Genomic DNA, 26,082 nt, shown 5'->3' with positions numbered 1-26,082 from the left:
GGTAATATGTTCCCTATCAGGGATATCTATGTCGAATGCATGTGACCCTCCATGTTGGAGGGCACCCAGTTGATGGTTGACTTCCACGGGGGCAACAAGCTCGCGTGTCTGAGCTTGCCTAGCTTCGTGGAGTGTCTCGAAGAGCTTCTCATATTGCTCCTGGAGGACCTCATTCCTCATTGCTATCTTGTTGTTCTGAGCTTCCAACTCATCGACTTTAGCTTGAAGAAGAACTCGTTTTCCTTCCTTCTTTCGTTGTTTCGCACTATGTGCAAGGGGGGTGTCATTCTGTGTGCTGTGGCTTCCTTCGCTTCCCATGTTGGAGAGGGATGCCTGGTCAAAAGAAAGTGTACGAATGATAGAAACCAGCTTGACACAGCTGAAGAGAGTAGGAATAAGTGTCGTTTCCCACAGACGGCGCCAAATGTTGATGCACAAAATCAGCGAAGACTTTGGTACAACAGAAAGTGTCAGGTTTTGTGACCTTCGCTTGGTTGCTTGGTTGCTTCAGTCACTAGTGAGGATAAGTACGTAAATGAATAGAGACAGAGAAGCAAACACAGGATGTACGTGGTTCACCCAGATTGGCTACGTCCACGGAGTAGAGGAGTTCTTATTAGTAGTGAAGGGCTTACACAAGTACAAAGGATCAAGCTCTCAATTTAGTGAGTTCTTGTGAATGATTTAACACAAATGGCATTAGGCAATATTGTGGGGGGATGACCCCTATTTATAGAAAAACTTGTAGCTTTGTCACATTGACATGTGTCATGTTATGATTGGTTCTTGATGTTGACACGTGCTGCGCTCTGATTGGCTTCTAATCTTGACACGTGTCGAGTAGTGATTGGCCTCCTGGTCGGAGGGGAACTCTTCTGGGTCCTTGACAGTATAGCGTTGGCCGGTGCTCGGTAGTTTCGGGATTGGTCAAGTATGGTACAAACAGGCTTCTTAATTTCTTTTAGTCTATAGTGTTATAGGTTTGGTATGGACCATGGATTGGGAAAAAGAAACGGAGAGGGGATCATTACTTTTCTTTCCTTTCCCCTTGTTTGCCTTGTAACAAGGAAAAGTAAATCTAGTTGCATCAAAAAGTACCAAGTTTTAGATCTCAATTCTCAGCGAGTCAATGACTAATTGTGAAGAGGGAATACTTGAAATTTTACCTCCCAAACTTCCTTATCAGTACTGAGGCAGTCTATAAACTCTTTTTACCATTCCGTATCTATCTCAAGCGCCTTCTTTTTAACATATCTTGATCTAGGATAAAAGACGAGCCCCTCCTCCGTAGATGGATGTAAAACTATTTCCTTTACTTATCCTTATTAAGATTTTGATTGAATGTCACTTAAGGTACTTGTCCACCGAACACATCAATCCCTTTCCTCTCAGAGTGCTTCGTTTATCCTTCTTGATTTACTATAATTGAGTCTTTGGAGTACCTTGGGATTATATTCTGTGCCGAGGATTTGTGCTTGTGGTCTAGGGTGAATATTACATACCAACGAATCTTGGGCCTCCATCTAATGATTTGCTAAAGGTTATATCTTTTTCAAAGTCCCAACTAAAGTTCTTTCTAGAAAACCCTTATGCTCAAAAGTGCTTTCAGTAACAACACTTCTGTTGGAAGCACTACGGAATTTTTAATAAATATGCAAATCCTTCTTGAAATGACCACTGAAGTGCTATCTGTAAGAGCTTCTTTCAAAAAAAACACTTCATGTGATTTTTTGAACGTAAACACTTTTGACTTATGATGTCATGTCATACTTTTTTAATGTTAAAGATGGGCTTACTGTCGACAAAAAGATACAAACGTTACTTGGGCCTTAGTCTTCATGCCTCCAATGACAAGAGAAGCAGATCCAGAGAAAGAATAGTAGGAAGAGAGAGCAAAAACATGGTGAACAAGGTTACTAGAGCATTTTTATGTACAAATCAACCAAAAATCCTCTTCACTCTTTCTATTGGTGAAAAAACAAGTATAGGAATGCGATGAGCACCTCCGTGAATATATGCGGCAGCTTGCTCATCGCGCAGGAAAATATACGTGCAAATGTGAGAGTTAACGAAAGGTGGGAGCGTGATATCAAATAAATACTGCAGTGATCAACCACGTATTCAAAGATGTGCAAAAAATAAGCTGGAACAACTCATTTTATTTCCAATGAATCATAGCAGCAAACATCATCAGAATCACAAATGCAGCAGGGTTCACTTGGACCATCGAGCTAGCTGCAAACGAGACAAAAGGCAGAACAGATGGATTAAACATGTGGTCATCAATATGAAATCAAACAGCTATTTTAATTGAATTAGTGTAACTTGGAGGTCCGCATTCAACGGAAATTAAAGCGGATCAACTTATACAAATGTCGAATTCAAGTAAGAAAATGCTGTTTGTCAATGTTTTTAATCAAAATGATCTTTTTAGAATGCCGGTTTGTAAATACATCAGCAGAAAAACAGGATTCGGACATGTTGCTTTCTTTAAGAAAATTGTCGTTCTAAGGTTTTGGTATGTCCTAAATTGAGATTTATTGTACTGAATCATAGTTCTAATACAAATACCTTGAGGCAATTACCACCATTCAGTCAAAAAATACGTGCTGATGTGGTAATTGAGTCTCTAGCCTCACCTTGATTCTTACCACTGCCAGATGATGCTGGTGGTGAAGCAGTAGACTTATTCGACATTGAAATCCCAAGGTTTGCACAGTTCAGTCCAATTGCACCTTAACGCATGAAATGAAACTTAATCAGATACCATCTTCTGAAACGAAATTGGTGCGTGGTTCTTCATCATCATCAATATTAAAAAATTTCTAGGTAGTGCTTACATTCTTCAAAGCAAGGGAAAGTAGTGACATTAAGAAGATTAGAATAACCGTCAGCACATTTGCAGCTGTATGTGAATTTTGATGTCTTGTTGCACGAGCCGCCTCCACAATACGACCAAAAGCAAGCTGTAACACCAAAATCACAAAATGTATGAAGGCATGCTAGAAAAAAACTCCAACATTATGCAGTGCTAGTGCTGGAGATGGTATAATAGGTAAGAGTTAAACAGTTTATTTCTTATATAAATATGAGAGTTAATACGGTTAAAGATTGATGACTCGTTGGCTTTGCTCGCATTGTCTGAAATAGGGGCTGGAGCTTTTGTGCAGGAAAAATCCAGATTACCTACAACAACAACAACAACAACAAAGCCTTTTCCCACTAAGTGGGGTCGGCTATATGAATCCTAGAACGCCATTGCGCTCGGTTTTGTGTCATGTCCTCCGTTAGAACCAAGTACTCTAAGTCTTTTCTTAGAGTCTCTTCCAAAGTTTTCCTAGGTCTTCCTCTACCCCTTTGGCCCTGAACCTCTGTCCCGTAGTCACATCTTCGAACCGGAGCGTCAGTAGGCCTTCTTTGCACATGTCCAAATCACCGGAACCGATTTTCTCTCATCTTTCCTTCAATTTCGGCCACTCCTACTTTACCTCGAATATCCTCATTTCCAATCTTATCATTTCTTGTGTGCCCACACATCCCACGAAGCATCCTCGTCTCCGCCACACCCATTTTGTGTACGTGTTGATGCTTCACCGCCCAACATTCTGTGCCATACAACATCGTTGGCCTTATTGCCGTCCTATAAAATTTTCCCTTGAGCTTCAGTGGCCTACGACGGTTACACAACCCGCCGGATGCACTCTTACACTTCATCTATCCAACTTCTATTCTATGGTTGAGATCTCTCTAATTCTCCGTTCTCTTGCACGATATATCCTAGGTAGCGAAAACGGTCGCTTTTTGTGATCTTCGCTAGATTGCTCCGATCATTAGTGTGGATAAGTATATAAATGGATATAGATAGGAAAGCAAACACAAGATGTACGTGGTTCACCCAGATTGGCTACGTCCACGGAATAGAGGAGTTCTCATTAATTGTGAAGGGTTTACACAAGTACATAGGTTCAAGCTTTCCTTTAGTGAGTACAGGTGAATGATTTAGTACAAATGACATTAGGAAATATTGTGGGAGAATGATCTCGTAATCACGAAACTTCTAAGTATCGGAATGTGGTATCGTCTTGACTTGCCTTATCTGTCTCACAGGTAGATGTGGCATCTTCTCTGGAAGTACTCTTCCTCCATCCAGGGGTGGTATCTTTAACTGGTGGAGATGCACAAGGTAATGTATCAATTTCACTTGAAGCTTACTTGTAGTTTCAGGCTTGGTCAAGCGCGATACAAACCATGTAGTAGGAGTCCCTCAAGTTGCCGAGCTAGGGGATTTGCTGAAAGAGGTGACAGACAAGGTAAGCAATCAGAGCTCCGACTGATTGTTCACATTCTCCCTATCTTGCAGGCAGCATGAAGGATAAAGAGAAGAAAAATGAGAAGAGATGATATGGGATACTTTTGCTTTTGAAGAAGTAACTTTCCACAGGCTTATTCTTGAACTGAGCTGGAGGGTTTTCTGGTTTCCTCCAGAGTATAAGGCCGACTGAAGAATTTGAGGGTCAAAACAAGTCCATCAAATCTAGAGTACGTTCGACCCTACTGATATGGGGTACTTTTGCTTTGACAGAGTAATGGATGTATCGGCACGTGTGCTGTTACGCTTGTCTCCACATGCTTCCTTGTATCCTTCTCACTTGCCCTATCTGTTCCTCAGGCAGATGCGGTATCTTCCCTGGAAGCATAAGATGTTGAAGATGAGTACTCGAGAGCAATGCCAGGTAAGTAAGTTCCAGGCAGTCAGTTCCTGGCTGGAAGCTTGATTCCAAGTGCTGACTGATTGCTCTCTTTCTCCTTGTCTTGCAGGTAAGAACAAGGCCAAAGGAAAAGACAAGGAAAAAGCATGATATGGGATACTCTTGCTTTTAACCCTGATGATATGAGATATTCTTGCTCTAGTATAACTTGTTTGCAGAGGTATTATCGGGGGGAAAGAAAGCTGAATATTTCGAAAGGCTTCGTTGAGAGTGCCCTCTCATATATGAGGAAGGGTTGAGCATTTTTGCAGGTCTGTCTGTCCGTTGGGGATGGAGGTTGACATATATAGGAGTCTCCTTAACAACAAGTAGTAATGCTATTCCTTTACCCTGTCAGAGCACTTTGAAAAAGTGGTCTGTGGTATGTGGAAAGCTGATGTTGCGTGTGAAGATTACAGACAGCTTTATCCAAGGAGATCCGGCTCTTGTAGTTGGGAAAGTGTTGCCTCTTCGGTTTTCGAACAAGCAATCCTATCAGGGATCTGGCTCTCGAGATTCGGATAACGATGTCTCTTCGATTTTTGAGAAAGCAATCCTGCTGGGGGTCTGGCTCTCGAGATTCGGAGAGCGGTGTCTCTTCGATTTTTGAGAAGGTAATCATGTTGGGAGTCTGGCTCTCGAGATTCGGAGGGCGGTGCCTCTTCGATTTTGGAGCAAGCAATCTTGTTGGGAGTGTTTTCTCGAATGTGAGTAAAGGTTGGGCATGTTTGCTAGTCTACCTTGCCACGAAGCACAGAGGTTGACCCACAGGGACTTTCTAATTATCCAGCAATGGTACTGTTCTTTTACCCTCTCTTCGATTTTTGAGAAAGTAGTCATGTTGGGAGTCTGGCTCTCGAGATTCGGAGGACGGTGCCTCTTCGATTTTGGAGCAAGCAATCTTGTTGGGAGTGTTTTCTCGAATGTGAGTAAAGGTTGGGCATGTTTGCTAGTCTACCTTGCCACGAAGCACAGAGGTTGACACACAGGGACTTTCCAATTATCCAGCAGTGATACTGTTCCTTTACCCTTGTGGGTAATAATATGGGGTAGCTAGACCTTCAAAATTTATGTGTCTAAACTTTGTTAGTGCTGTTTCTTTGCTATTCTTTTACCCGTCTTGGTCAGAGCGATGTAGTGGAAGCTGCAAGCTTCACGTGCTCAACTTTGGCAGAGAACTTTGGCAAAGTTATCTGTGATACACATGAGCTACTATTGCGTGTGGGAAGTGGGTGATTGAACAGTAAGACTCATGTGCTTTCTACTTCACCAGAAGTCTTCGACAGAATGCCCATAATTTCCGCAAAGCTGAGTGTGCGTGTGACAGGTGCTGCCAAGGCTGGAAAAGTAGGTGCCTCTTCGATTTCTGAGATCGGCCCTCGTGGTCTCTGAGCAGCCCAACTTTTGAGAAAGCAAGCGCCTCTTCGATTTCTGAGATCGGCCTTCGTGGTCTTTGAGCAGCCCAACTTTTGAGAAAGCAGACGCCTCTTCGATTTCTGAGATCGACCCTCGTGGTCTCTGAGCAGCCCAGCTTTTGAGAAAGCAAACGCCTCTTCGATTTCTGAGCAGGCGCCTCTTCGATTTCTGAAGCTCCGTTGAGTGCAGATTTTTATAGGGGCTGGCATTAAGTTCCAAAGCACACTTGAATCTCCACCAGTAGAAGCTCCATTCTTACACTTCTAAGATCTTGATTTGTTCGACCTCTTCTCTCTTCAACACCTTTGAAAATGTCTGGCCCCTCCGACCGTCGTTTTGACTTGAACCTTGTTGAAGAGGCAGCCCCGCCTTCTCCAGACAACATATGGCGCCCATCCTTCGTCTCCCCTACTGGTCCTCTTACCGTTGGGGATTCCGTTATGAAGAATGATATGACCGCTGCGGTGGTGGCCAGGAACCTTCTCACTCCCAAAGATAACAGACTACTTTCCAAACGATCGGATGAGTTAGCTGTTAAGGATTCTCTGGCTCTCAGTGTTCAGTGTGCAGGTTCTGTGTCTAATATGGCCCAACGCCTATTTGCTCGAACCCGCCAAGTTGAATCATTGGCGGCTGAAGTGATGAGTCTCAGACAGGAGATTAGAGGGCTCAAGCATGAGAATAAACAGTTGCACCGTCTCGCACATGACTATGCTACAAACATGAAGAGGAAGCTGGACCAGATGAAGGAATCTGATGGTCAGGTTTTACTTGATCATCAGAGATTTGTGGGTTTGTTCCAAAGGCATTTATTGCCTTCGTCTTCTGGGGCTGTACCGCGTAATGAAGCTCCAAATGATCAACCTCTGATGCCTCCTCCTTCTAGGGTTCTGTCCAGTACTGAGGCTCCGAATGATCCCCCTCCGGTGCCTTCTCTTTCTGGGGCTCTACCGACTGCTGCGACTTCTCCTAAGCAACCTTTGTGAAGGCTCTCTCTTGTTTGTTTATTTTGACTCATGTATATGTACATATTTGTAGCTTATCGGGGATATCAATAAATAAGCTTTCCTTCATTTCAACGTATTGTGTTAAATACACCAAAGCCTTCTTCTCTAAGTTCTTTGAATTTTCTTTTGTTGGAGCTTTGTGAGTGGAGCATGTAGGTTGAGGTAGTGTTCCCTTAATTTCCTGAGTGAGGAAAACTTCTCGGTTGGAGACTTGGAAAATCCAAGTCACTGAGTGGGATCGGCTACATGAATCTTAGAACGCCATTGTGCTCGGTCCTGTGTCATGTCCTTCGTTAGATCCAAGTACTCTAAGTCTTTTCTTAGAGTCTCTTCCAAAGTTTTCTTAGGTCTTCCTCTACCCCTTCGGCCCTGAACCTCTGTCCCATAGTCGCATCTTCTAATCGGAGCGTCAGTAGGCCTTCTTTGCACATGTCCAAACCACCGTAACCGATTTTCTCTCATCTTTCCTTCAATTTCGGCTACTCCTACTTTACCCCGGATATCCTCATTCCTAATCTTATCCTTTCTCGTGTGCCCACACATCCAACGAAGCATCCTCATCTCCGCTACACCCATTTTGTGTACGTGTTGATGCTTCACCGCCCAACATTCTGTGCCATACAGCATCGCCGGCCTTATTGCCGTCCTATAAAATTTTCCCTTGAGCTTCAGTGGCATACGGCGGTCACACAACACGCCGGATGCACTCTTCCACTTCATCCATCCAGCTTGTATTCTATGGTTGAGATCTCCATCTAATTCTCCGTTCTTTTGCAAGATAGATCCTAGGTAACGAAAACGATCGCTCTTTGGTATTTCTTGATCACCGATCCTCACCCCTAACTCGTTTTGGCCTCCATTTGCACTGAACTTGCACTCCATATATTCTGTCTTTGATCGGCTTAGGCGAAGACCTTTAGATTCCAACACTTCTTTCCAAAGGTTAAGCTTTGCATTTACCCCTTCCTGAGTTTCATCTATCAACACTATATCGTCTGCGAAAAGCATACACCAAGGAATATCATCTTGAATATGTCCTGTTAACTCATCCATTACCAACGCAAAAAGGTAAGGACTTAAGGATGAGCCTTGATGTAATCCTACAGTTATGGGAAAGCTTTCAGTTTGTCCTTCATGAGTTCTTACGGCAGTCTTTGCTCCTTCATACATATCCTTTATAGCTTGGATATATGCTACTCGTACTCCTTTCTTCTCTAAAATCCTCCAAAGAATGTCTCTTGGGACCCTATCGTACGCTTTCTCCAAATCTATAAAGACCATGTGTAAATCCTTTTTCCCATCTCTATATCTTTCCATCAATCTTCGTAAGAGATAGATTGCCTCCATGGTTGAGCGCCCTGGCATGAACCCGAATTGGTTGTCCGAAACCCGTGTCTCTTGCCTCAATCTATGCTCAATCGTCTCAATGATTTTTATTAGCAAGTATCCAGGTAACGAAAGAAACAATTATCGGAAGACAAGGACATATATTGACCAATTAAAAGGAAGGATTATGATCCAATCTTTGACTTACAGGTAGGACATCCAAATCTCATCTTAAAGTGTAAGCTAATCTCCATAAACATTTCACCATAACTGTACTCCAAGAAAAGATCAGCGTGTGATTAACAAGCCCTACCAAATTGAATTAAATGCGCATTTGATTTAACAGTTTTTGCCTTTCGGCCTGCACTGCCTGTCATGGCTAGATACACTTCGACTTCATTTTTCTGTTCTGGTGTGTAAATCTCTAACTAGGTATCTTGCTCTGTTTTTTTTCCCCTACCATTGGGAGGTGATATCTGTATTCATCTCTAAACATTTTTTTTTTCCAGTTATGGACTTCTACGCTACTTTTTTTTTTTATCAACGGAGAGGGAAATTCGAACTTGGAATCATTCCAATTTTCAACATTGGCAACAGAATTACCACTATACTAAAAGCTAGTTGGGTTACCTCTAAACTACTTTATTCTGCCATGCCATCTACAGAAAGCAAGTATTTCCTTCCTGTCACATTCATATTAAGTAGCAGTGATCAACTAGCACAAACATTTTCCAAGCCAAATTAATAAGATCCTTCAACCACCTAATACTACTTTTTATAAAATAAAGGCTAATCAGTTACCACCAAACTATATCCCATGACCAAACATCTCTAAGAGTATAATCACCAACCAAGCTAACAGTCTAATTCTATTAAAAAAACAATAATTTTCTGTATCAAGATTTTCTCCATCTCTAGGAAGTAAGAGCTATTCAAAGTATTTGAATTCAACAACAAATTTTGAAAGATATTACTACACAAAATCCATAACCTACTTAAATAATTTTATAAGGGAGAAAGAGAGAGAGAGAGGACTTGCAATTGGGAATGACGCAAGGGAGGAATTTGAAGTGATCAGTGTGGTTAGAAGAAGTCTGCCTCCACCCAGGATCACATTCACATTCAAAAAAGAAAGTGCTATTACTTGAAGGCTTGCAAATTCCTTTTCCACATTCCACTTCTTTACACACATCATCTGCCATCACAAGAAAGTCACCGTTTTACAATAAACATAAAAAATAAAAGAAAACCCAGAAAGCAAAACCCAAAATTACTGAAAACTGACAGAATTTATAGAGTGAAGTGAAATGAAACAAACCCAAGATTGGAGAGAAGATAGGAGGAAGTAGGTTGCCTAATGGATCAGCAGTGACTGGTTGAAGAACAAGGATGGAAAATATGACAAGCAATGCAAAGACAAAGGTGGAAGAAGAAGCCATATCTGAAAAGTGCTTACACAGTGTCAGAGACAGAACTGATTAAGCTGATGAGATGGAATGGAAGGAGAGACATGTGGAGGGACGGTGAGGTAAAAGCTCCGTGATTGAATTGACTTTGTCATGGACTTTTCAAATTGGCAGGTTAGGCTCCTGCAGATAACATTGCAGACCGCTTTCACGTGGCTGAGCCAATAAAAAGGTTTACACTTTACATGGGCATCTTGGGTCGTCGGCGGTTGGGGTTTGGATCCTCTGCAGTACTTTTGTCTAAATTTCGTTCACTGTTAATTATACTGATATGGAATCATTCACTATACGTTGTATTTTTATTGTCAAGTTTCCAACATATCGGAACTTTACAATTTTTCAACAGATTCTTCCTCCTTAATTGTATTGGGGACATGTTAACTTACATTACATGGCATCTCGGAACTTTACAATCTTTCAACACATTCTTCCTCCTTAATTGTATTGAGGACATGGTAACTTACATTACATGGTATAGCCATATGAATGAAAGAAGATGTGAAAGATTGGGTAAAGGGATAAAACAACACCTTGATGTTAGTAGGGTACCTTTATTTTTCAGGCATCTCATATTCAAAATTGATGAGACTCACATATTTATGCATTTTTTAAGTGTGAGTAAACACAAAATTGAGAATCATACTCATTCATTCTAAATCTCATACATAGTAAATTAACATGTCATTGTTACATGTTGGTTTGATTTGGTTTTTTATTGTTTTTGGCTTGTCTTAGTGGGAGGTTTCGGGTTTGATGCTCCGAGCTGGTAAGTCTGCTTGACTGTGGCCACGGGTAGGGTGATTTCCCATAGCCTATTTGTGCACGGAAATAGTAGATAACCGTGGTTTGCCACCAGTTGTCATTTAAAAAAAAAAAAAAAGGAAAAAGAAACGGACATTCATCTTTGAAATATACGCCCACTATTAAAGAAGCTATGTTACTTATAGCTATATCAATCCTCAATGGCTTTACCGACCACCTAATTTTTACAGCGTCTACCACCAAATTCCAAACTCAAACCTCACACAAGGATGTGGTGGAACTCAAATGATGGTGATATTTGGATGCATCCATCTGTACGCTACTAAAGCTTAGTGCAATGTTTCTAAGCTTAGTAGAAGTAGAAAAATATTCAACATCGAATATGTGGTGCTAGTTGTAATGGTCTCATGTTATAACGCTGTTTGGATCCGGTTTTGTGTCATCGGTCCAAGTAATCAAAATCGTTGAGTGAACAAAAATGTTGAACGGAAAGTTGTTAAGATAATCTTGTTATTGTTGAGGAATAATATTATGATTTTTAATCGTACTAATAATCTTTAGAAAATGAATTATTTTGAAATTTTCTTATACGAGATAAATGAAATGCAAACTAGATCTTCAATACGAAAGCAGTACAGTTCAGTGTGATTTGGGATTCTTAGGCCATCTCCAACCGAAGGGTCTAGAGAGCCGAAAATAACCCGGAAACCGTCTCCAACTGAGGGCCAGGCCAAAGGGCTCGTGGACCCCACTGGACAAAAAGGGCCAAAGGGCCAACCGGTCGGCCCAAAGCAGCCAGCTAGCCGGCCCTGGGCCGAGCACATGTTGACGTAATATTTGATTTGATTTTTTTACAAAATTTAAAAACTCTTATTTTTTCCCTATAACTTTCTAAGTCATTAAACAACATTAAATAACATTAAGTAACATTAAACAACATAAAAAAAAAATTTAACAACATTTTTAAAAACATTTAACAACATGAAAATTATTGACAATCCATAACATAAAATTATTGAGGTAATTTAATTTAAGTAACCATAATAGTTCAATTAAAATAATAAATTATGTTTGACCCTATGATCATTTGGCCCTCGGTTGGAGATGATTTTTTTTTTTTCACAGGGCTATGTTTGGCCTATGGCTCTTTGGCCCCTCGGTTGGAGATGGTAAACAATATGGTCATGCACTGTTCATTAAAATATTAATTTCTTGGAGGGCCAGAGGGCTAAAACGAGTCATCTGGCCAGTCTTCGGTTGGAGATGGCTTTAGCATTTAGGCGTGTGGATTGGAGCACCAGAGCATTATGTGAAGAGTTCCAATACATGGTTCCATATTATCCGTCACGTCAACATGTGTTCTTTATCTGGGACATGGATCCTCTTCGGATCTAGTTGTCCTAATTCACCTAGTCAAATCATCCGGGCCATTGAAATTTGATCCAACGACTACAAATAGAGACTCACTTTAAAAGTTATAATAACTTTAGCCGTTGGATCAAAATTCAATGGTTTGGATGATTTGACTAGGTGGATTAGGACAACTGGATCCAGAGAGGATCCATGTCCTTTTATCCGAAGATGTGTACATGTACTTGACTTCTAGGACATGTGCGAGAAGTCTACATCCATCAGTTGGCAGTGGGATGATATGACTCTTCTTGCTTTGAAATAATATTCATAGGAATATTATTTAGCATGAGAATTCTTTCCCCATCTAATCTCTTTTCTCTTCTTTCTCCTCCTACTTGAACGGTTACGATTAAGCTACTTTAACATCTTATATTGATTTTTATATAGAGACAATAAGACAAAAATGAGTGTGTGAGAGGTGAGGAGGGAATGAGATGGGAATAGGAGGGGAGATAATCCTACTCCTATTATTTAATGACATATTGGGTACTTACAGGTCATGGCAGCAAATTCACAGTGTGTTCATCAAAGTACGTTCACATTATAAATACAAGTGCTCCTCTAACACAAAGAGATCTTCAACTCACCACACAAATTTGTCCTACGAAATTCTCATTCTATGTGAACTACTCTTAAAACTTTGAGAAAAAAACTGACATCCGAACTTTGCCAACACACCTTCAATTAGAATAAACAGCATTGTAGAGACAACCGGCGACATTTTCAGTTTGGATAAATAGCACTAGCTGAGTTTCGAGTTTGGTTAATTATCTATCCAAGTCTCTGTCAACAAGGAATTCATGAGTCTTTGTTGGAAGAGGTCATCCCATTAGCCTCTTGACGAGTTGGGGTGTTACCAGGCTACCTAGAGTTCGACACATTGAAAGCCGAACCTTTTTATGATTGGATATTCTAAAGTACACTTCAAAGTTCGGCATTCTGACGGCCGAACCATGTTCACAATCAAGACACTTATCTCTTTTGAGTATTTGTGTCTATAAAGTTCTTTACCGATTCAATGCATTTATATTCTTACAAATATAGTTGAGGCAGCTGAACCCGGTGCAAGAGATCATAAGCTTCATAGTGAACTAAGCAACCTTATATTCAGGTTCTAGAACCCAGAGGCCGATATGTGTATCTTCCTCAGCCGCAGTTGCCTAGATATAGAAGTTGAGCGCATTCACCACCACCACATTCATTTTACTCACCGACCAAGCTTGATCTTCGAGTTGGCACACCCTGCATTGAACCGAAGGATGTAGCTAGCCCATTAGCTATTCAGCTTGTGCGCCAGGTAGGCTAAGTAGTTTCTAAGGTCAACAAATGCATATATATAAATTCGTGAATTATTATGTGAGCACGATAATCTTTCATATATAATTTCATGCGACCTACATATTATTTGTGAGTAGCAAACTTTTTTTTTTTGATAAAATGATATTATCATCTTTCATATATAATTTCGTGCGTCCTATATATTATTTGTGAGTAGCACAATTTTAAAATTTTTTTTTTTAAGGATATTATCTACACTAAGGGAGTGAGGGAGTGGGTTAAGTCTCATAATGGGTTAGTAATAACGTGGTTCATATTCTTCTGTGGCGAGAATCGAACCTAAGACCTCTCACTTACAAATAAAGAGGAATACCACTAAATTGTAGTATTGAGTAGCGCCTCACAACAATTAGAATCTACTAGATAATGTGTGTTGTGCCATTGTAGAGGTATCCATTTGAAATTAAGAGAAATGCTGACAAAAACGATGTGATCTTTAGCTTTGTAAACATCTTAGACCATCTCCAAAGAAAATGCCAATTTTAAACATAAAACTTAGAATTGAAGGCTTATGTGGCACATTGATCTTTTGATAAAAAAATTTCTCCACTCGATACGTCAAATTTAAACTATTATTTACTTTTCATAAGTGAAATTAGTATTTTTAAAACAAAAGATAATAAAAAAAAATTATAAAAAAAACATTTATTACTCCCTAAATATAGATTTGAAGCTCCCTTAGTTGCCATTCCATGTCATGTCACATAAAAATTGGCAATTTGGTTGGAAAACCCCATTGTTGTCTTTTTTTATCGTTGTTGCTGATGTGGAGTTTTTGACATCTCATTCAGAGATGTGCTTAACTTTTTAAAGGCCATTAATTTTTTTTATTTTCTTTAACCATGTAGTAATTATCATATGTCCTTGTAACAAAATTGATTTGGTGATTTTGTAGGGTGACAAATTTTAACATGACAAAATGAATTTTTTTTTTGATGAAAATAACTATAATTAAATTGGATTGAATTATCAAGTTATCAACTAGTTATTGACTTAGCGATATTTTTCTTATCAATATTTCAAATTCGAATTCTCTGCAATCACGCATGGAAGTCTATGCACAATGCTTTCATGATTTTTGTTGTTTAATTGATTATCAAATCAAATCCTTCTTCTTCTTTTGATTACCGCCAGACAAAGGCCAAATCTCCATATATAAAGCAAACACTACTGTGAACAGTGTTTTTGGGGTCACAAGCTTCACAAAAAATAAGTGGACAGAAATGCCCCCCAAACAAAAAGTTCAAAAGCAATCTAAAATAATGCACCAAATAATGCAGGGGTATTTTCGTTATATAAACAGTATTTTTAATAATTAATTCTTTTTGTACAATTTTTTTTATATATTTATAATTAGTACCTCACAATAATGTAATTCAATCAGTTATTTATTAAACATTATTTTCTCTATTTTTAAACATGTTCAAAACATCTTAAGAGGCATGTAGTGCCGGTTATAAAAAAGATCTTTTGCACACTCATAATAATGTGATTCAATTAGTTGTCAAATGAATTTTTTTTCTTTTTTTTTTCGAATAAACGATTTTATCTACACTAAGGTGAAGAGAGTGGGCTTAGCCTCACAATGGGCTAGCAATATTGTGATTCAATCAGTTGTTTATCAAATATTATTTTCTCTATTTTTAAACACGTTCAAAACATATTAAGAGGCGTGTAGTGCCAGTTATAAAAAATGTCTTTCGCACGCGCATAATAATGGGATTCAATTAGTTGTGAAATGATTATTTATTTCGAACAAATGATATTATCTACACTAAGGGGAAGGAGGTGGGCTTAGCGTTACAATAGGCTAGTAATAATATGATTCAATTAGTTGTTTATAAAATATTATTTTCTCTATTTTTAAACACATTCAAAACATCTTAAGAGGTGCGTAGTGCTTATTATAAAAAAAGGTCTTCTGCACACACATAATAATGTGATTCGATTAGTTGTCAAATTCGAACAAACGATATTATCTATACTAAGGGTGAGTAAACGGGTCCTGGACCTGCGGGTCTGGGTGAATTCATGCAGTTTGGGGTGGGTCTAAAAATTATAAATACAAAATGAGGTGGGGCGGGACGTGTCCAGGTAAATAACAGGGCGAGGCGGTTTTACAAATTGGAGAAAACGGGCCCCCGGTCCGGACCGTTGATTTCCTAATTGATTAAATCTCTACCATCTATCACCTTTCTTATTCTTATTTGGTTGTCTCGTCCCAAGACTCCTAACTTCGTGTTCTTAAACCCAATTCACTCAACTTTCTCCTCTCTAGAATTCGAGCCTCGACCTCGAGGTCTCTATCCCGACTTAGACACCACATCTACTCTCCTCAATGCAACCACCACCATTTTCTCTCCTCAACGCCTACACACTTTCTCTCCCTCGAATTCCCAACTAGAGTAGTTGCAGTGGGCGGCAACTCTCTCCTCTCTGAATCTCTTTTCCTCTCTCATCTCAGACCTCAATCTCAAGCCCAGGCTTCCATCTCCGTCCATTGACTTTCCACACTTTCTCATTCTCCCTCCCACCTGTAGTGACTAAGCTAACCTCGATTGTGTCAACATCAAGCAGCCAACCACCATCACCATCGTGGCATCCTCTCCTGATTCTCCATCGATCCTCCCAATCACGAGTTTCGACCACCACTACATCATCCTCGTCGTAGAGAACACCACCATCATCCTACAAATCCTTAGGTAATTTTATGAATTAGGGTTTTTGATTTAGGAATTTAGGATTTTTGCATAAGCTTTTCTATTGATTTAGGAATTATGTGGGTTTTTTTATTTAGGAATTATGTGGGCCTGGCCCGTGCCCACCCCTAATCTACACTAAGGAGGAAGGGATGGGCTTAGCCTCACATTGAGTTATCAATAATTTGATTCAATAGTTGTTTATTAAATATTATTTTCTCTATTTCTATATACGTTCAAAACATCTTAAGAGCCGTGTATCACTGGTGATAAAAAAGGTCTTTCACACACACACAATAATGTGATTCAATCAGTTGTATTATTTTCTCTATTTTGTAAACACTTAAGAGGCACGTAGTGCCAATTATAAAAAAAGTCTTTTGCACGTGCATAATAATGTGATTCAAATAGTTGTCAAATGATTTTTTTTTTGACACACAATGTTTTTTACACTAAGGGAGAGGGGGTGAGCTTAGCCTCACAATGGGCTAGCAATAATGTAATTCAATAAGTTGTTTATTAAATATTATTTTCTCTATTCTTAATGTAAATTCAACAGAATTTAGATGCAAATTGAAAGACAGATTTTATTATGTGGATTCAGCTGCTTTGATTGGTTTATGAGGAGTTTCTTCTAGCATGTTCAAATATTACTCATTTACTTCAAATATTTGACTTCCTTTTTGTCATAAAAAAAAATATTGAAGCAATTAATGCATATAAATACATTTAAAACGTGTAAGTCAAGCGTAGCACACCGTGATTCAAAAAATGCCTCACTCTCTCTTAATTTCTATGTGTTGTTGTCATCCATTTCCGACGCCGTTATTCACAAACCACCTTGAAACTACCGTGACAGTTCATACAACTCGATAAACCGCCCAACCCACCTGCATATTCACAAGTTGGCCGGCTCGATCTTTCTTTATGTTAGCTGACAATAGTTTGAAGAAACTAGAACCTGATCACCTCGAATCAGTCAACGAGTAAAGGCTTAACCCGCACCGCTCTTCTCTCACTCTCTTAATTTCTTTGTACTGTTGTTGTCCATTTTCGACGCTGTTACTCACAAACCACCTTGAAACTACCGTGACAGTTGTGGAGCCTAAAATAATCCCAAAAATTCTAGAGGCGGCATGTGGACTTTTACTCAAGAAAGATAAGATTGCCCTCAATAAATGGGCATGCTTCTCAGGTGTTCCCACATGCAGCTCACATCCCTAGAGGTCTCAGTAGCTGAATACGACTGCCCATAGCTCGCTTGCCCTTGGCGAGGAATTAAAGATAAGGACTAATTATCCAAATACTATCTTTAATACATTCTCAATTGAAGATTGAATCCAATCAAGTAAGTAATCCCAATTTAAATCAATTAGGGATAATTACTCCATTATCTCAAGATATTATTTCCTATTAAATATGTTGATGTTGCAGTCCTATTAGATTAGGAATGTGATTGTGTAAATCTTAGTATATATTGGAATATCTCTTATATTCCTATTAGGAGTTGATTACCTATTAAATGTTGTAATCCTAAAGGGAAAGGTTTTTACCTATCCTAGTACTATAAATAAAGGCACAATGGGTGGAATAGAACACATCCACAATTACACATCTCTCTTCTCCCTATATGCTACACCCTCTCTCTCTAAGGCCTCCATAATTGTTCAGTATATTATGCCTACAACACGTTAACAGTACGCTCTTGACGTTGCGCTAACAAGAGAGTTTTATCTTCCATCAGGGGAGTATTACGTTTTAATCATTCTTTTTATGATTAATTTATTATTTTATTGAATTGATGTACATGTTATTGATTCAATTTAATTTTTCTTTGTTGAACATGATACAACGCATTGGAGATGCAATTCCGGCTTTCTGCGAAGGATCTTCTACAAATTCAAAGGCTTTTGTTGGTTTTTGCCAATCAGGTATGCTTAAAATAAAGTAAGATATTTGAAACGACCTTGAAGCATGAAAACATTCCCCATGATGCATGAACCCCCTATGTTTATATTTTCCTTCTGTTATATATATTGTATATGTTCATATATTTGTCAATATATATATATATATATATATATATATTTGTTTCATGCATTGCACAATTAAATTGTTATGTGGAACATGTGAGTCAACAACAACAACAACAACAACAACAACAAAGCCTTTTCCCACTAAGTGGGGTCGGCTATATGAATCCTAGAACGCCATTGCGCTCGGTTTTGTGTCATGTCCTCCGTTAGATCCAAGTACTCAAGTCTTTTCTTAGGGTCTCTTCCAAAGTTTTCCTAGGTCTTCCTCTACCCCTTCAGCCCTGAACCTCTGTCCCGTAGTCACATTTTCGAACCGGAGCGTCAGTAGGCCTTCTTTGCACATGTCCAAACCACCGGAACCGATTTTCTCTCATATTTCCTTCAATTTTGGCTACTCCTACTTTACCTCGGATATCCTCATTCCCAATCTTATCCTTTATCGTGTGCCCATACATCCCACGAAGCATCCTCATCTCCGCTACACCCATTTTGTGTACGTGTTGATGCTTCACCGCCCAACATTCTGTGCCATACAACATCGCTGGCCTTATTGCCGTCCTATAAAATTTTTCCTTGAGCTTCAGTGGCCTACGACGGTCACACAACACGCCGGATGCACTCTTACACTTTATCCATCCAGCTTGTATTCTATGGTTGAGATCTCCATCTAATTCTCCGTTCTCTTGCAAGATAGATCCTAGGTAGCGAAAACGGTCACTTTTTGTGATCTTCGCTAGATTGCTCCGGTCATTAGTGTGGATAAGTATATAAATGAATAAGGATAGGAAAGCAAACACAAGATGTACGTGGTTCACCCAGATTGGCTACGTCCACGGAATAGAGGAGTTCTCATTAATTGTGAAGGGTTTACACAAGTACATAGGTTCAAGCTCTCCTTTAGTGAGTACAAGTGAATGATTTAGTACAAATGACATTAGGAAATATTGTGGGAGAATGATCTCGTAACCACCAAACTTCTAAGTACCGGAGTGTGGTATCGTCTTGACTTGCCTTATCTGTCTCATAAGTAGATGTGGCATCTTCTCTGGAAGTACTCTTCCTCCATCCAGGGGTGGTATCTGTAACTGGTGGAGATGCACAAGGTAATGTATCAATTTCACTTGAAGCTTACTTGTAGTTTCAGGCTTGGTCAAGCGCGATACAAACCATGTAGTAGGAGTCCCCCAAGTCGCCGGGCTAGGGGATCTGCTGAAAGAGGTGACAGACAAGGTAAGCAATCAGAGCTCCGGCTGATTGTTCACATTCTCCCTATCTTGCAGGCAGCATGAAGGATAAAGAGAAGAAAAATGAGAAGAGATGATATGGGATACTTTTGCTTTTGAAGAAGTAACTTTCCACAGGCTTATTCTTGAACCGGGCTGGAGGGTTTTCTGGTTTCCTCCAGAGTATAAGGCCGATTGAAGAATTTGAGGGTCAAAACAAGTCCATCAAATCTAGAGTACGTTCGACCCTGCTGATATGGGATACTTTTGCTTTTGACAGAGTAGTGGATGTATCGGCACGTGTGCTGTTACGCTTGTCTCCACATGCTTCCTTGTATCCTTCTCACTTACCCTATCTGTTCCTCAGGCAGATGCGGTATCTTCCCTGGAAGCATAAGATGTTGAAGATGAGTACTCGAGAGCAATGCCAGGTAAGTAATCAGGTAAGGGGTTCCAGGCAGTAAGTTCCTGGCTGGAAGCTTAATTCCAAGTGCTGACTGATTGCTCTCTTTCTCCTTGTCTTGCAGGTAAGAACAAGGCCAAAGGAAAAGACAGGGAAAAAGCATGATATGGGATACTCTTGCTTTTAACCCTGATGATATGAGATATTCTTGCTCTAGTATAGCTTGTTTACAGAGGTATTATCGGGGGGAAAGAAAGCTGAATATTTCGAAAGGCTTCGTTGGGAGTGCCCTCTCAGATAAGAGAAAGGGTTGAGCATTTTTGCAGGTCTGCCTGTCCGTTAGGGATGGAGGTCGACATATATAGGAGTCTCCCTAACATCAAGTAATAATGCTATTCCTTTACCCTGCTTGGTCATAGCACGGTAGTGGGAGCTGCCAGCTTCACATGTTTTAACTCTGTCAGAGCACTTTGAAAAAGTGGTCTGTGGTATCTGGAAAGCTGATGTTGCGTGTGAAGATTACAGACAAGCTTTATCCAAGGAGATCCAGCTCTTGAAGTTGGGAAAGTGGTGCCTCTTCGGTTTTCGAACAAGCAATCCTGTCGGGGATCTGGCTCTCGAGATTCGGAGAACGATGCCTCTTCGATTTTTGAGAAAGCAATCCTGCTGGGGGTCTGGCTCTCGAGATTCGGAGAGCGGTGTCTCTTCGATTTTTGAGAAAGTAATCATGTTGGGAGTCTGGCTCTTGAGATTCGGAGGGCGGTGCCTCTTCGATTTTGGAGCAAGCAATCCTGTTGGGAGTGTTTTCTCGAATGTGAGTAAAGGTTGGGCATGTTTGCTAGTCTACCTTGCCACGAAGCACAAAGGTTGACACACCGGGACTTTCCAATTATCCAGCAGTGGTACTGTTCCTTTACCCTTGTGGGTAATAATATGGTAGCTAGACCTTCAAAATTTATGTGTCTAAACTTTGTTAGTGTTGTTTCTTTGCAATTCTTTTACCCTTCTTGGTCAGAGCGATGTAGCGGGAGCTGCAAGCTTCACGTGTCTCAACTTTGTCAGAGAACTTTGGCAAAGTTATCTGTGGTACCCATGAGTTACTGTTGCGTGTGGGAAGTGGGTGATTGAACAGTACGATTCATATGCTTTCTACTTCGCCAGAAATCTTCGACAGAATGCCTATAATTTCCGCAAAGCTGAGTGTGCGTGTGACAGGTGTTGACAAGGCTGGAAAAGTAGGTGCCTCTTCGATTTCTGAGATCGGCCCTCGTGGTCTCTGAGCAGCCCAGCTTTTGAGAAAGTAAGCCTCTTCGATTTCTGAGATCGGCCTTCGTGGTCTTTGAGCAGCTCAGCTTTTGAGAAAGCAAACGCCTCTTCGATTTCTGAGATCGACCCTCGTGGTCTCTGAGCAGCCCAGCTTTTGAGAAAGCAAACGCCTCTTCGATTTCTGAGCAGACGCCTCTTTGATTTCTGAAGCTTCGTCGAGTGTAGATTTTTATAGGGGCTGACATTAAGTTCCAAAGCACACTTGAATATCCACCAGTAGAAGCTCCATTCTTGCACTTCTAAGATCTTGATTTGTCCGACCTCTTCTCTCTTCAACACCTTTGAAAATGTCTGGCCCCTCCGACCGTCGTTTTGACTTGAACCTTGTTGAAGAGGCAGCCTCGCCTTCTCCAGTAAACATATGACGCCCATCATTCGTCTCCCCTACTGATCCTCTTACCGTTGGGGATTCCGTGATGAAGAATGATATGACCGCTGCGGTAGTGGCCAAGAACCTTCTCACTCCCAAAGATAACAGACTACTTTCCAAACGGTCTGATGAGTTGGCTGTTAAGGATTCTCTGGCTCTCAATGTTCAGTGTGCAGGTTCTGTGTCTAATATGGCCCAACGCCTATTTGCTCGAACCCGCCAAGTTGAATCATTGGCGGCTGAAGTGATGAGTCTCAAACAGGAGATTAGAGGGCTCAAGCATGAGAATAAACAGTTGCACCGGCTCGCACATGACTATGCTACAAACATGAAGAGGAAGCTTGACCAGATGAAGGAATCTGATAGTCAGGTTTTACTTGATCATCAGAGATTTGTGGGTTTGTTCCAAAGGCATTTATTGCCTTTGTCTTCTGGGGCTGTACCGCGTAATGAAGCTCCAAATGATCAACCTCTGATGCCTCCTTCTTCTAGGGTTTTGTCCAGTACTGAGGCTCCGAATGATCCCCCTCCGGTGCCTTCTCTTTCTGGGGCTCTACCGACTGCTGAGACATCTCCTAAGCAACCTTTATGAAGGCTCCCTCTTGTTTGTTTATTTTGACTCAAGTATATGTACATATTTGTAACTTATTGGGGATATCAATAAATAAGCTTTCCTTCATTTCAACGTATTGTGTTAAATACACCAAAGCCTTCTTCGCTAAGTTCTTTGAATTTTCTTTTGTTGAAGCTTGTATGTTGAAGCTTTGTGAGTGGAGCATGTAGGTTGAGGTAGTGTTCCCTTAATTTCCCGAGTGAGGAAAACTTCTCGGTTGGAGACTTGGAAAATCCAAGTCACTGAGTGGGATCGGCTATATGAATCTTAGAACGCCATTGTGTTCTGTCCTGTGTCATGTCCTCCGTTAGATCCAAGTACTCTAAGTCTTTTCTTAGGGTCTCTTCCAAAGTTTTCCTAGGTCTTCCTCTACCCCTTCGGCCCTGAACCTCTGTCCTATAGTCGCATCTTCTAATCGGAGCGTCAGTAGGCCTTCTTTGCACATGTCCAAACCACCGTAACCAATTTTCTCTCATCTTTCCTTCAATTTCGGCTACTCCTACTTTACCCCGGATATCCTCATTCCTAATCTTATCCTTTCTCGTGTGCCCACACATCCAACGAAGCATCCTCATCTCCGCTACACCCATTTTGTGTACGTGTTGATGCTTCACCGCCCAACATTCTGTGCCATACAACATCGCTGGCCTTATTACCGTCCTATAAAATTTTCCCTTGAGCTTCAGTGGCATACGGCGGTCACACAACACGCCGGATGCACTCTTCCACTTCATCCATCCAACTTGTATTCTATGGTTGAGATCTCCATCTAATTCTCCGTTCTTTTGCAAGATAGATCCTAGGTAACGAAAACGGTCGCTCTTTGGTATTTCTTGATCTCCGATCCTCACCCTTAACTCGTTTTGGCCTCCATTTGCACTGAACTTGCACTCCATATATTCTGTCTTTGATCGGCTTAGGCGAAGACCTTTAGATTCCAACACTTCTCTCCAAAGGTTAAGCTTTGCATTTACCCCTTCCTAAGTTTCATCTATCAACATTATATCGTCTGCGAAAAGCATACACCAAGGAATATCATCTTGAATATGTCCTGTTAACTCATCTATTACCAACGCAAAAAGGTAAGGACTTAAGGATGAGCCTTGATGTAATCCTACAGTTATGGGAAAGCTTTCGGTTTGTCCTTCATGAGTTCTTACGGCAGTCTTTGCTCCTTCATACATATCCTGTATAGCTTGGATATATGCTACTCGTACTCCTTTCTTCTCTAAAATCCTCCAAAGAATGTCTCTTGGGACCCTATCATACGCTTTTTCCAAATCTATAAAGACCATGTGTAAATCCTTTTTCCCAGCTCTATATCTTTCCATCAATCTTCGTAAGAGATAGATTGCCTCCATGGTTGAGCGCCCTGGCATGAACCCGAATTGGTTGTTCCAAACCCGTGTCTCTTGCCTCAATCTATGCTTAATGACTCTCTCCCAAAGCTTCATTGTATGACTCATTAGCTTAATACCTCTATAGTTCATGCAATTTTGTACATCGCCCTTATTCTTGTAGATAGGCACCAAAGTGCTCATTCGCCACTCATTTGGCATCTTCTTCGTTTTCAAAATCCTATTGAAAAGGTCAGTGAGCCATGTTATACCTGTCTCTCCCAAAACTTTCCACACTTCGATTGGTATATCGTCTGGGCCTACTGCTTTTCTATGCTTCATCTTCTTCAAAGCTACAACCACTTCTTCCTTCCGGATTCTAGGATAAAAAGAGTAGTTTCTACACTCTTCTGAGTTACTCAACTCCCCTAAAGAAGCACTCCTTTCATGTCCTTCATTGAAAAGATTATGAAAATAACCTTTCCATCTGTCTTTAACCGCGTTCTTTGTAGCAAGAACCTTTCCATCCTCATCCTTGATGCACCTCACTTGGTTTAGGTCTCTTGTCTTCTTTTCCCTTGCTCTAGCTAGTTTATAGATATCCAACTCTCCTTCTTTGGTATCTAGTCGCTTATACATATCGTCATAAGCCGCTAACTTAGCTTCTCTCACAGCTTTCTTCGCCTCTTGCTTCGCTTTTCTATACCTTTCACCATTTTCATCGGTCCTATCCTTGTATAAGGCTTTACAACATTCCTTCTTAGCCTTCACCTTTGTTTGTACCTCCTCATTCCACCACCAAGATTCCTTTTGGTGTGGGGCAAAGCCCTTGGACTCTCCTAATACCTCTTTTGCTACTTTTCGGATACAACTAGCCATGGAATCCCACATTTGGTTAGCTTCCCCCTCTCTATCCCACACACACTGGGTGATTACTTTCTCTTTGAAAATGGCTTGTTTTTCTTCTTTTAGATTCCACCATCTAGTCCTTGGGCACTTCCAAGTCTTGTTCTTTTTTTCTCACTCTTTTGATATGTACATCCATCACCAACAAGCGATGTTGATTAGCCACGCTCTTTCCTGGTATAACTTTGCAATCCTTACAAGTTATACGATCCCCTTTCCTCATTAGAAGAAAATCTATTTGTGTTTTTGACGACCCACTCTTGTAGGTGATCACATGTTCTTCTCTCTTCTTAAAGAAGGTGTTGGCTAAGAAGAGATCATATGCCATTGCAAAATCCAAGATAGCTTCCCCATCCTCGTTTCTCTCCCCAAAACCATGGCCACCATGAAAACCTCCATAGTTGCCTGTCTCCCTGCCCACGTGTCCATTTAAATCTCCTCCTATAAATAACTTCTCCGTCTGAGCAATTCCTTGCACCAAGTCTCCAAGGTCTTCCCAAAATTTCTCCTTCGAACTCGTATCCAACCCTACTTGAGGTGCGTACGCACTAATCACATTGATAAGTTCTTGTCCTATTACAATCTTGATTGCCATGATTCTATCTCCTACCCTCTTGACATCTACAACATCTTGTGTCAAGGTCTTGTCCACGATGATGCCAACACCGTTTCTCGTTCTATTTGTGCTCGAATACCATAGTTTAAACCTTGAGTTTTCTAGATCCTTTGCCTTACGACCAACCCACTTAGTTTCTTGTAGGCACATAATATTTATCCTTCTCCTCACCATAACTTCTACTACTTCCATAGATTTTCCCGTCAAGGTTCCTATATTCCACGTTCCTAAACGGACTTTGCTCTCTTGAACTCTACCCTTCTTTCCTAGCTTCTTCACCCTTCCCCGTCTAATATGATCAAAGTACTTCTTTTGTGTGTCCCGTGTAAAGTTGATAGGAGCATATGCTCCCAAACAACTTTGAGTGGAGTCGTTTGAAAAGAAGTTTCTATAGCCCCCTTGCTCATTTAACACTGCATCTGGGTGCCGATGGAGATACAGCGACCCTTGCTCACTTATCACTGTGCTCGGGCCACACAGCGCGCCACTTACGGGTGACGCCCTAGCTTTAGCGCGATTTCGTTCTGGATTCATTTTCATAAGGATTCGACGTGATCATGGAGTGACGGTTGTCGACTACCTGACGCCCTCCCCCTCCTCCTTTATCCGGGCTTGAGACCGGCAATGTAAGATAAACTTACACGACGGAGTTTGGAACATGTGAGTCAATGTATAAAATTAAATTAGAAGCAATTTTAGGGTTCCCTAAACCCTAAGGGATTTTTGAAAGACAGGAGAATGGGATATGGTGCAGCACACCACCGCACCATCACTATGGACACAACAACCAGGCCCCGGCCTGGACTTCACCTCAACAGGGCCTGAAACCCCGAGCCCAAAACGCTGAAACCAGTCTCGTTTGGCTGAGTCCACTCACCCACATGCCACAACCTTATTGTTGCTGGGCTTGTGCAGCAGCAAAGGGCCTGTAGCCCTGGCCTTTAGTCTATGCCAGTAAGCCGCAAAGCTTGCTGGGCCTTGCAGCACCCCGGCCCGCTTTGTATGACAGCCAGCCCATTGCGGTTGGGCTTCCTCACGCCAAACCCAAGGCCAGCTCATGCTGGGCTTTGTCTCGTA

The 26,082-nt window shown here is 40.8% G+C and overlaps 3 protein-coding genes across 5 annotated transcripts in view; 1 reads left to right on the top strand and 2 right to left on the bottom strand.

The window, feature by feature from the left end:
* Positions 1-22,125, top strand: part of LOC126595926 (uncharacterized) — a 28,454-nt gene extending 6,329 nt beyond the window's left edge. The window contains exons 1-2 of one of the 3 annotated variants that reach the window (XM_050262328.1): positions 6,476-6,734; positions 21,710-22,125. In XM_050262328.1, coding sequence (XP_050118285.1) covers positions 6,476-6,734; positions 21,710-22,125 — 675 coding nt within the window. Of the gene's footprint in view, positions 1-6,475; positions 6,929-21,709 lie in introns of those variants that run through there. The other 2 variants (XM_050262330.1, XM_050262331.1) reach the window with 2 other exon arrangements.
* On the bottom strand, positions 1,902-10,083 carry LOC126595927 (uncharacterized). The gene is made up of 6 exons (XM_050262332.1): positions 9,816-10,083; positions 9,537-9,692; positions 3,103-3,186; positions 2,841-2,966; positions 2,640-2,735; positions 1,902-2,235 (listed from the first exon to the last, which is right to left on the bottom strand). The coding sequence occupies exons 1-6, from the start codon at positions 9,934-9,936 to the stop codon at positions 2,159-2,161; spliced, it is 660 nt and encodes a 219-aa protein (XP_050118289.1). The 5' UTR covers positions 9,937-10,083; the 3' UTR covers positions 1,902-2,158.
* LOC126595293 (uncharacterized) lies at positions 3,884-26,064 on the bottom strand. The gene is made up of 3 exons (XM_050261634.1): positions 25,883-26,064; positions 21,619-25,228; positions 3,884-6,643 (listed from the first exon to the last, which is right to left on the bottom strand). The coding sequence occupies exons 1-2, from the start codon at positions 26,062-26,064 to the stop codon at positions 24,466-24,468; spliced, it is 945 nt and encodes a 314-aa protein (XP_050117591.1). The 3' UTR covers positions 3,884-6,643; positions 21,619-24,465.
* Positions 26,065-26,082: the final 18 nt, after the last annotated feature.

The sequence above is a fragment of the Malus sylvestris genome, chromosome 13, assembly GCF_916048215.2.
Source record: "Malus sylvestris chromosome 13, drMalSylv7.2, whole genome shotgun sequence".
Taxonomy (NCBI): Eukaryota; Viridiplantae; Streptophyta; class Magnoliopsida; order Rosales; family Rosaceae; genus Malus; species Malus sylvestris.
Note: the sequence above shows the minus strand (reverse complement) of the source record. Positions and strands in the feature narration are given on the sequence as shown.